At 42.4% G+C, this 12,585-nt stretch overlaps 1 protein-coding gene across 8 annotated transcripts in view; it reads left to right on the forward strand.

Annotated features, from left to right (window-relative positions):
- ROBO1 (roundabout guidance receptor 1) overlaps nt 1-12,585 on the forward strand; it is a 1,468,549-nt gene that overhangs the window by 1,053,313 nt on the left and 402,651 nt on the right. For all 8 annotated transcript variants that reach the window (XM_040338766.1, XM_040338761.1, XM_040338765.1 and 5 more), the window contains one exon: nt 3,359-3,685. In XM_040338766.1, the coding sequence (XP_040194700.1) occupies nt 3,359-3,685 (327 nt within the window). The remainder of the gene's footprint in view (nt 1-3,358; nt 3,686-12,585) is intronic.

Genomic DNA, 12,585 nt, shown 5'->3' on the forward strand with positions numbered 1-12,585 from the left:
GAACTCCACTTTAACATTAGCTACGCCTCATATAGCAGGGGTAACTTTACGCCGGAAAAAGCCTAACGTAAATGACGTAAAAAAATGCGCCGGAGGGACGTACGTTTCTGAATCGGCGTAAATACCTAATTAGCATATTCCTTGCGTAACTATATGGAAGCGCCACCTAGCGGCCAGCGTACATATGCAGCCTAAGATACGACGGTGTAAGACACTTACACCGGATCTTAGGGAAATCTATGCGTAACTGATTCTCTGAATCAGGCGCATAAATACGACCGCCGGACTCAGAGATACGACAGGCGTATCTGGAGATACGCCGTCGTATCTCGTATCTGAATCCAGCCCAAAGACTACAAATAAAAAACACTGATTGAAAATTGTATATGTAAATCGCTGCGTAAATTGACGGCGCTATAGAAGTACATGAAATAAATAAATAAATAAATAAGAAAAGCAGTATTAACCACTTCAGCCCCGGAAGAATTGGCTGTCCAATGACCAGGCCATTTTTTTTGCAATTAGGCATTGCGTCACTTTAACTGACAATTGTGCGGTCGTGCGACTTTGTACCCAAACAAAATTTTACGTCCTTTTTCCCCACAAATAGAGCTTTTTTTTTACAGTATTTGTAGCTGCTGGCTTTTAATAGTTTTTTTTTTCGTGGGACCTCCGCTTTAAATGGTTAAAAAAGTCATGCGTAGGGAGAGGATTTGGGGACGGGCATCACACGGATCAAAGAGTGAAAAGGAGGTGGAGCAGTGACACTAAGCCTGCAGAACTGCATGATCTGATTAAAGGAGAAGTATGTTTTTTTTTACCTATTCATACTTACCTAGGTGGATGCAGAATCAGACCGATGCTGCATCTTTCCCCTGGCATCGCTGCACTGAGAACTGAGCCATTGAACATCGCCAATGGCTTGGTTCTCTCACCTCCCCGAGCAGAGAGCTGCTGACTGTCAATCAGCATCTCTCTTGCTCTGCTCCTCGTCGCTCATTGGAGTGCTGAGCTGTGGAGGGGCGGGGAATGGCTGAGAGGCTGAGAGTGGCATCAGTCCAGGCAGCTGGCGGATTCAGACTTTCCAAGTCGGGATGATGCGCTACCTGGACTGGTTCCAGTGACGTCAGCGGAGGGCAGTCTTCAGAACGATCTCTGCTGAAAATGGGTCACAGGAGTGCAAAACTAATTGCACTCCTGTGACCCAGAGGAGAAGCCCAGCCTAAAAAGCTCAGGCTTGACTTCTCCTTTAAGTGCTGGCACTCCCGATATACATTATATGTTTCAGCTATGTATACTTCTATTTGGCTGACATTACCTGTTGCCGAGAATGTGTTTCCAGCACGACAGCATCGCGCTGATTTTTATTTGAAATTTGGCGTGGAGTTCCCCCTCAGGATTCATAACAAACGCCGCGGCTAGAATTGGCGGGAATCCAAGTCGGATCCCCGTCGCTTCTATGATGGCTTTTTCTCCATCGCGGCAAGCCGGCTCGGCGCTGGCTCCCGCGATGGGGCTCGTAGGTGGTCAATCGCGCCGAGAAAGGGAGCGAGATTGACACAATATCGCGGTCACCCACTGTATATAGTAATAGAAGTTGTAACTCTTCCAAATGCTGTTTGAACCGAAAAGGAAAAAAAAAAAGTTTTGGCAGGCTTTTCACTTTAATTCAGATTGGTTCTCTTGGAATGTTGACCTGAACATTGTAATTTACTGTTTTGTTGTCACATTTTTGAGGTTACATAATAATACCCTAGAAACAGCAGTAATGTTCAGTAATCCAGAAATCACCTTTAATTAGGTTGCAGATGTTAAGCTACTGAAATATGATTGGTTGACACAGGTTTCCACATTCCTCTGCTCTTGTAGGCTCAATTCACACCTATGCATGTTGCTTTTGAGCGTTTTTGCAGTGCTTTTTGCGGTGCTTGCTGCGTTTTTTGATACGCATTTTACCGCGATATGCGTTTTTTTTCCCCATCAATTTTAATTTTTTTACATTTCCTTTAACAACCAGCTATAAACAGGTTAAAAAAAAACACAAATCGCGGTAAAAACGCAGTAAAAACGCGGTACTTGCGTTTTGGATGCGGGTCCATTGAATTCTATTACATGCAAAATGCTTTTTGCGGGGAAAAAAGTCCCCGACCCTTTCCAAAAACGCAGAGGCACAAAAAAGCATTGATGTGAACATGTTCCATAGGAACCCATGTTAAATAATTTCCCTGCTTTTCTGCAGAATGCAAAATGCACCAAAAAACGCATTAGTGTGAATCGAGCCTTACACAATGATTAAATAAATACCATGGCCCGGATTCAGATACAATAGTGTATCTATCGGCGGGCGTAACGTATCTCAGATACGTTACGCCGCCGTAAATTAGGGCGCAAGTTCCGTATTCAGAAAGAACTTGCGCCCTAAGTTAAGGCGGCGTAACGTATGTGGTCCGGCGTAAGCCCGCAGAATTCAAATGTGGATGATGTGGGCGTGTTTTATTCAAATTAACTGTGACCCCACGTATTTGACGTTTTTCACGAACGGCGCATGCGCCGTCCGTGAAAGAATCCCAGTGCGCATGCTCGAAATTATGCCGCAAATCGCCAATGCTTTCAACGTGAACGTAAATTACGCCCAGCCCTATTCGCGAACGACTTACGCAAACGCCGTAATCGACGGAAAATACGACGCTGGCCCGACGTCCATATTTAACATAGGATACGCCTCATATAGCAGGGGTAACTTTATGCCGGAAAAAGCCTAACGTAAACAATGTAAAAAAATGCGCCGGGCGGACGTCCGTTTCTGAATCGGCGTATCTCCCTAATTTGCATATTCCTCCCGTAAATCTACGGAAGCGCCACCTAGCGGCCAGCGTAAATTTGCAGCCTAAGATACGACGGTGTAAGAGACTTACGCCGGTCGGATCTTAGGGAAATCTATGCGTAACTGATTCTATGAATCCTGAGATACGCCATCGTAACTGCTATCTAAATCCGGGCCCTTGTTTATTTTTTTTTTTTGTTTCTGAAAATGTCTCTTTTAGTCCAGTATATATTTATTTTACATTCAGCAGTCCATTATGGAGGATATCTGATTACCTGGGTAGCGCAACAAACACCAGCTGTGTATCCTACCTTGTCTATTTTGGTATATTCTATAGGAGTAAGTCTATTGTTAATCCACTTATATGACAGGTGAATCATGAATTATTTAAAACAGTCTGTATGTGCCAACTGTTCACCTTTTAAATGGATAGCATCTCTTTTTAGGCACACTTTTCCCATCACCTTCATCTCTGTCCATAATCCCATAATCTGACAATTACTGTAATTTTTTTTTCTTTTTTTTACTCATTAGGTTCACGTCTCCGGCAAGAAGATTTCCCTCCTCGCATAGTGGAACATCCCTCGGATCTCATAGTTTCCAAAGGTGAACCTGCCACATTAAACTGTAAAGCGGAGGGAAGACCAGCTCCTTCCATCGAGTGGTATAAAGGGGGGGAAAAAGTAGAAACGGATAAAGATGACCCTCGTTCCCATCGAATGCTGCTGCCGACTGGATCTCTATTTTTTTTACGAATCGTCCATGGGCGCAAGAGCAGACCGGATGAAGGCGTCTACGTCTGTGTGGCTCGGAATTATCTCGGGGAGACAGTGAGTCGCAATGCATCGCTTGAAGTTGCCAGTAAGTGACAATGATATCTACATTCTTTTATGTGTTGGATGGAAAATATCTGCTTTGGTTAGTTGTGTTTCAGTGAAAAATTATTGTAGATCATTTTTTATTTTCTTAATCCTTTATTTTTCTAAAGTAAAGCCCTGTACACACGATCGGTCCATCCGATGAAAACGGTCTGATGGAATCGTTTTCATCGGTTAACCGATGAAGCTGACTGATTGGTCAGTCGTGCCTACACACCATCAGTTAAAAAAACGATCGTGTCAGAACGCGACAACGTGCTGAAAAAAACGAAGTTCAATGCTTCCAAGCATGCGTCGACTTGATTCTGAGCATGTGTGAATTTTTAACCGATGGACGTGCCTACAAACGATTGTTTTTTTTTCTATTGGTTAGGTATCCATTGGTTAAACCTCAAACGAGATTGCGTTTTTTAACCTATGGATAAATAACCGATGGGGCCCACACACAATCGGTTTGGTCCCGATCGTGTGTACGCGGCATAAGATAAAGGAAAAAGGAAAGGAAAAAGAAGTCTAGTGACGGATTTGCCAAAATGGTCCTCCAGGTCAATCTTGTTTTCAAACTCAGCTCTTGTGTGCTCCCTTTTGATCAATCTATCTCACCCAATAAAATGGGGACAACTTTTTTTTTACTGGCCCCTCCCTTCTTTTTCCACAATTGGAGAATTTCTTCTTGTTTTTCAAAAGGTTTCTAACCTTAGCATTTCTTCTTTCTGACGTAGCCCCCATCTTCCCCTCTGCTTCCCTGGATGAGGCATTTTTACTGAGAGGCAAATGCCATTAAAGGGGTTGTAAAGGTTCGTTTTTTATTTTCTAAATAGGTTCCTTATAGTAGTGCATTGTTGGTCCATTGTTGGTTCACTTACCTTTTCCTTCGATTTCCCTTTCCTCTATGTCTGAATTTCTCACTTCCTGTTTCTCCTCAGTAAGCTTGCCCCCATCATCTGAGCTGTTCTGGCTGGGGGTTAGTCTGCCAGAACAGCTTACTGAGGAGGAACAGGAAGTGAGAAATTCAGACAAAGAAAACAAAGAAAAAAAAACATTTAGGCCGGAATCACACTAGTGCGGTGCGAATTTCAGCTCTCTTATCTCTGCAGAGATAGTGTTCAGCAGATTAGCAACGTTTTAGATGCGAATTTGGAGACCTGGGAGAAGTTACGGGTGAGAGGAGAGTGGGGGAGAAGTGTATTGAGCTGAATGAGAGAAATTCCTGAAGAGAACTGAACACATCTGCGAATTCTGCTGCGTAACCATAGAACATAATGGGCTTTAATTTGCACCTGAGCCGCACCGCAATGCCTAAAAGACGCACACGGTTTGGCGGCAATGCACAGTGCGAATGCATCGCACATATGTGAACCAGCCTCATTGAAAACAATGTATTTTAAAATGTTCTGCGAATTGGATGCGGTTTAAGCCGCACTCAATTCGCATAGGTGTGAACCTGGCCTAAGAAGGGAAATGGAAGGAAAAGGTAAGTGAACCAACAATGCACTAGCTTAAAGGAACCTATTTAGAAAATAAGAAAAAATAAACCTTTAAGAAGAAGAATTACCTTATTCTTTGATCCTCCCGACTTCTTTTTCTGGGGTGGACATCTGATCCTTAAAAATCCCTCTTATTGGCTGGATCTGTGGGTGCTCCCTCCCCTTCCTAGCTGCATTGCTTTTGAGGACATTGAGGGCCTACTGACATTCCAGGGCTGGAGGGGATATGAGAAAAGCATTGACTATCCTGAAGCCTTCCATTGTTTTGCATTTTTCCATTTTCTTTTATTTACTTAACATTTTATTTAAAATTTAATGAATGTGTCTTGCTTTTTAGAAGAAATCTATGTTTTCTTTTATAGTATCTTATGCAAAGCAACATTTTTGGAAGGTGTTATTGTTATTTAAGAAGCTGTTAACAGATTTGCACAAGGATAAAAAATGTGGTCTACTCATCGTTAATGGCTGAGAATGTCGCATTGTATTGTGGGACATTAGGTAGAGAATGTCGAAGCCCCAATCAAGGATTTTTGCAGGGCGTTCTCAGTTTAAGGGCTTCTTGGGCACAAGAAGTAATGTGCAGGAATCTTTTTATACTTGGTCTATTGGTGTATATCAGTTATTTTTTTGTAATTCTTGGTTGTACCAAAGTTGTACTTAAAGTGGAGCTCCAGCCCCCCCCCCCCCCCAACAAATTCAAAGTCAGCAGCTACAAATACTGTAGCTGCTCACTTTTACTATTAGGACACTTACCTGTCCAGGGATCCCATAGTGTCCTCACCCAAGCCGATTCCCGAATTGGCTCTCGTGTGTGGGCCACCACCTTGGGTAAGGGTAACCGGCAGTAAAGCTGCAAGGTTTCCTACTGCGAATGCACTAATTGCATTCCCAATGGGCCAGTTGCGGCGGTGGACTCAGCAGAAAGTGGGAGCAGGTACCTGTCAAAACAAGGTACCCCCCTCCCCCCACAAGGTGCCAAATGTGGCACCAGAGGGGAGGAGGGGGCAGACAATCGGATCTTCCCCTTTTGGGTGGAGCTCCGCATTAAGTAATACTGAATTAACTGCAGGAAATTAAAATGTTCCTTCACATACCTTTATATGGTTTGCAGAGTTCCACAGAGCCCCTGAGCACATGTTTTTGCAATTAGTGGATTTAGCTCCAAAATTTTGAGTTCAGGCTCAACCCCGCCTGTCTTCTGCAACTCATTAATGGTCAGTTAAACAGTCCATCACAGTAGTGAATCAATAACGGGATGGCAGAAGTAGTAAGACGTGGGCAGAAACATGACTTCTGGAACTGGTCAGTATTTTCCTTCCACGTGTTTTAAGGGCTCATGAAGAACTTTGCAGCCATACAAATTTATCAACCACTAAGCACTTGCCCTTATTATTTGCTGGCAGAATGTTTGCCATAACTTAAAGAGTAACTTCAGTCTGTTCACATAACTTGTAATTAAAACAGCTTTGCTATTCTGATGCTTCCCTCCAACCACGTTGCATATTATTTTATATATATACTTTAATTCTGTACTTGCCAAATATGCTGCAGAAATCCCCCTCCACTGAGTCTGGCTGCAACCATTTTAACTGTGGGCAGCTGAAGCTGCTGCCTGTTCACTTCCTGGATTTACATAGACACACCTCCAGCTCTGCAGCTCTCATTGATCCTCTTATGACTCACCCCCCCCTCCCTTCCTGGCAAACTCTAAAGAGAGAAAGAGAGAGCTGTGCATGATGACATAAGCCATGGCTTTTTTACCAGACAAACAGGAAGTGGGCTGTATAAGGTAATTGCTGGCAGAAAAAAAAATTACTATACAAAGTTAAAACCACAAGGGCAGAAGATTTAATAGATGGAAAGATGAAAAAATAGCTAAAGTTCCACTTTAAGTACAGGTGCACTTTAAAGCGGAGCTCCACCCTAAAGTGGAACTTCCGCTCATGGATTCCTCTCCCCCTCCGGTGCCACAATTGGCACCTTTCGGGGGGGAGGGGGGACAGGATACATGTCTTTGACAGCCGTGACGCGGCAGTGACATCACCATGGTACTCCCTTCTCCTCCTCCCCTGGCTGCCGGGCTAATAGGAGAAAGGAGCGGGCCTCGCGCATGTGCAGTAGAGTTTCCGGCGTGAAACCGAAAGGCTACACTGCCGGGTTCCCTTACCCACAATAGTGGCGGCAGCACCCGACAGCTGATGGAAACGTCAGCTTCGGTGCTGACATTGAGGGACACCAGGACAGATAAGTCTCCATTTATTAAAAGACAGCAGCTGCAGTATGTGTAGCTGCTGGCTTTTAATGTTTTTTTTTTCTTTTTCTTTTTTCCCCGAACCTCCGCTTTAAGTTATACTGGATGTTAAATAACCTAATTATGAAACACAAGAAATGAGCAAAGCTAAAAATGTCATGATATCCATTTCTCTTAAGAAAATATGTTCATGCATACAGAAATAGATTTATCTTTGTTTGCAAAAGAGCTTTGAATTGAATTTACCTACAAAGCACATGAGTAATACACAAGTGCTCTCCATACCACTTGTACATGTAAGTTTAGGCGCACCTGTATTTTAACCTTATTTGCACTTTCTTTAGAGGCAATATTAAAGGACCAGAACATATCAGATTCCAATTACCTTCAATTATCTCACTATTAGTAAAATTCACCATGAAAAGCCATACGTTTTGGCAGGGGTCGGCTGTAGGTGGCCACATATGTCACCAAATAAATTCAACACATGCAATTGTTATGATTTCTTCAAATGGTTTAATTGAGAATATTATTAAATAATAGAAAAATTATTCAGACAACATCAAAGTATAAAAATCATGGCTCAGCTTAGCTTTTTCTCCTATCCACTCTAACCCCATCCAGGTCTAAGCCAACTAGTCCTCTTTTTTGACAAAACCTTTCAAAATGCCAATCCTGCTCATTAGATCAATTGTGGGACAGTTGGTGGCTATGATTTTATTTAAGTCAAAAGGTGATTTAGGTTTACTGGCCCTTTAAATTGCATCTAAACCCAAGAACAAACATTTAATATTAATATAGTATTTTTATGAGGCTGCATTAGTATTATGTTCAGGCTGGTGATCCAAGTAACATTCTTCCTGTCCTAGGCCCTAGAGTGATAACATTAGTTTACTGTGTGGTTGATGAAGAAACGTTGTCACCCAAGGACAGAACCACAGAATTCCTCTCACTCTCCTCTTCTCTATAACATAGATAACATAGATAGCATTTTCATGCAGGATTAAAGGTGAAGTGTAATATGTATGCATATAATATCGTCATATAATATCGTCAAATGCCCCCCCCCCCCCACCGATGAAGCTGACTGATGGTCCGTCACGCGTACACACCATAGGTTAAATAACCGATCGTGTCAGAATGCGGTGACGTAAAACACAACGACGTGCTGAAAAAAACGAAGTTCAATGCTTCCAAGCATGCGTCGACTTGATTCTGAGCATGCACGGGTTTTTAACCAATGTTTTTGCATACTAACGATCGGTTTTGACCTATCGGTTAGCAATCCATCGGTTGAATTTTAAAGCAAGTTTGCTTTTTTTAACCGAAGGTCCAAACCGTTCGCGCCCACACGCGAACGGTTTGGACCGATGAAAACGGTCCATCAGACTGTTTTCATTGGTTTAACCTATCGTGTATACAAGCCTTAAAGCGGGAGTTCCGCGGGAAAACGTTTTTCTTTTAAAAGGTTATTGTAACGCTGATATGAGAAAGAAACGAGTACTCACAAGTCCTATAGTCACAGCCGCTAGCATGATGATTTCCCCGAAAACAATAATTTATAAAAAAAGTATGATGGACATTGCCATCTTAATTGCGGGCACTCTGAAGCCCTCCTGTGAATTCTTCCGGGATGCGGTGAATGCTGTCCCAGCATTCACCGCTCTGTCCCGCGCATGAGCAGTGTGACGGCGAGCCGCGCCGTCAACACTGCATAGCTGCTATGACAACGGCCGGCAGCGTCCTGAAAAGGACACTCCCCGCTGTGACCAGCAGACAACCCCCTAATCCATTACGGTGAAAGCGACACGCCCAGTCCCGCAACGCTAGAACCAGGAAGTGCCTGGTCGAGGAGACATAAATAAGGTATCGAATTTTTTTGAAATTTTTTTAAATGCCAACTTGTTATGTACATCGGGAGGACTATTATTTAAGCCAAAGTCACAAAATCGGGTGAACCTCCACTTTAAAGGGGTGGTTCCCCCTAAAACACATTTCTAACAATAGATTCGTAAGACCCATTACACTGCGGGTAGGCTGGCTTTTTTTTTTTTTTTTTTAGTACATACCTCGATCTCGGCGTTTCGTCCCTTGTCAGTGGGCGTTCCTAGTTGATTGACGTTCCTCGGACGGGCGCATACGTGACGTCACGACTTTCCGAAAGAAGCCGAACGTCGCTGCGCACGCGCCGTATAGAGCCGACTCTATACGGCGCCTTCGCAATGACGTTCGGCTTCTGTCTGAAAGTCGTGACGTCACGTATGCGCCCGTCCGAGGAACGTCAATCAACTAGGAACGCCCACCGCCAAGGGACGAGAAGGCGATATCTCGGTATGTACGAAAAAAAAAAAAAAAGCCAGCCTACCCGCAGTGTAACGGGTCTTACGAATCTATTGTTAGAAATTTGTTTTAGGGGGAACCACCGCTTTAAGTGATCGGCACTGAACACTCTCTGTGTCCATACATAACAGAAGCATAGTAAACTTTGTTATATATACATACACACATGGAAGTTTGTTTGAGCTTTGGGGTGAACACCCTAATGCAATAGGTCCCACTCACCTATGGGGAGGGCAATGACGATTGTTATATTGTGGAGATGCAAGTTAGCAGGGAATTGAGAATAATCCATTTTAATTAACATAGAGGATGACTTGCTACAGGTATGGGAAAAAGGTAAGGCTGAAGTTTAGTATTGTTTGGCACTCGTCAAACAGATATAAAAAGCTTTCAAATGTATAGTTAACAAACAAAAGGGAGAAAATAAGAGTTTATTGTTAGGTTTTACATGCCCTTTAACATCAAACAGCTACTGCAGTGGGTCAGCAGTAGCATTTGGTTGTATTTGATGGACTGGGAACAGGAAAAGGCTTCAGTGTTTGTAATGGTTTCCATTTAGCCTTTCACTGTAATCTTATCAGGTTGACTTGAAACAGAAGTCACTTGCATATTTAGAAACTGTCAAGTGAATTTAATATGCTGGAGTAATAACCCTGACATAAGCCAAAACTAAACCGGGCCTATTGACGTGATCCACATAAAGTGTGAAAAAAAATGGTATAATTAATGTCCAATACTTTGTATGTCATAAATATTTGATATGTTAACTGTGTGGGACAGATTGGGTTTGGTCCAGATTAGACGGATGTCTTAAAATGAAACAAATGACCTTCTTTTCTGTGCCTGATTTATTTTATACATTTGAGCTAGAAAAACACCAAACGATGAGAGCATTACAGGGCAATTTGGAATAATTATTTCTCCGATTCTCTATTTTTCTTACTGTGAAGGCCAATTGTTGAGGTTATGTATGTGTTTTTTACCCGCGGTCATTGTTATTCTTTGGCTGGTTGTATTAATACATATAGATATGCTTTTATCAGTATTTCGATATATTTTTCTACTTTATGCCAAAACAGAAGACTATCAGAGCTGTAGCAGTCAGGGGGTGAATTAAATAAAACCAATATTTGTTTATACTGGGCAAAAGTCCTTGATTTCCAGGGAGACCTAATCTGCATTCTGCTGGCCTTGTAACCTCTTGTTAAATTGCTTGTGTATTACAGACCTAGTTTGCCTGTCTAGGGATCTTACAGTTTCTTTCACAATATTTTTATTGAATACAAAAAAAAAAAAAACCTTGGCATTGACGTCTGTTCACTGTTTTTTTTTCAATAAAAATATTGTGAAAGAAACTGTAAGAAGCCTAGACAGGCAAAATAGGTCTGTAATAAGTAACTTGAGGAGGATAACATTCATACCACAGACAAGTAGGTCACTTAAATGGTGTAGCTAGTAGCTTTAAACAAAGACAAAAGGTAACCAGGTGAGGATGCCTCAGCACCTTTACAGTCTATGGGGTAATAACAAAACATGTATCTCTAAATGATCAAAGCCTAGAAGGTATGCTAGACAAAACTATATTCCAGACATCATCATTTAGCAAATATCATAGAATACCTAAGATTTACCTATGTTCGTATTTGGAATAAAGTGTGAGAATGCTCTCAACGACCAAATTAGTTTTAAACAGTATATCTATATAAAAATAATTTTGAGAAAAGGGGCAAAAAAAATTACCCCAAAAGTGTGTCCAGGAAACAATAACAAGCTCCACACATGGGCTTCTGGCTATAAATAACCAAAAATAGGAAGCAACAGCAAAGAAGAGTAAAGCCTCGTACACACGGTCCAGATTCTCGTCAGGAAAAAAAGTTGTTTTTCCTGATGAGATTCCTGGCAAGAATCTCTTGACGGCCAAGTGTACAGACACACCATTCAAAAGAAACACTGTTCTTTTGAATGGCACAAACGCGGTGACATCATCGACTACGACGAGCATGCGCTCGTCACATTCGATGCCTTTGCCGCCATCTTGCTTCACCCTACCTATGCCTTGGAAGCTGTCAAAGTCATTTCGAGCATTTGCGGGTTTCCATGGCGACAGGTACATATGCAGACGCTCAGGTTTCTCGTCAGGAAAACACTGCCGAGAATCACGACGAGAAAATAGAGAGCAGGTTCTCGTCTAGATTCTGGGTAGTTTTCTTGACGAGAAACCTCAAAGCCTCGTACACACGCATGGTTTACACGGCAAGAAAGCTCTGCATGTGTATAAGGCTTAATAGTAGAAAACTAAGAAGAAGAGAGTTATGAAAGAGAAAAGAAGCCCCATCTCAGAGAATTCAAGGCCGCCATTAGCCAAGTGCAAAAATCGGAAAAGCAGGATCATCGCTCGAAACTGGTCCAACCAAGGTTGCCAAATCTTACAAAATTTGTCCCTAGTGTCCGCAATTATCCCCATAAGCTTCTCGTTTGGCAATGTACCATGCACCTGTCGCTTCACCTCTTCAAAAGAGAGATGTGCTTTCCACAACTTTGCAATGGTTTGTTTACTAGCCATAAAAATGTGTGTTGCCAAGATATGTTCTCATTTCGTTAACTCCGAGATTGGCTTATGAAGTAGAGCTTCCCATGGGTCCTTGCGTATATTAGAATGAAAGAGCATATTGACCAAAGCGGATCCCCAGCCTTTGGGGCATGTCCACCATAACTGCTTCATATCACCCTGATCAGAACAACCCTGAAAACACAACGCTGGGTGGGATCTTACAGTTTCACAAGAATACTTCATAACTACTCTCC

This window comes from Rana temporaria, chromosome 2 (genome assembly GCF_905171775.1).
Source record: "Rana temporaria chromosome 2, aRanTem1.1, whole genome shotgun sequence".
NCBI classification, from domain to species: domain Eukaryota; kingdom Metazoa; phylum Chordata; class Amphibia; order Anura; family Ranidae; genus Rana; species Rana temporaria.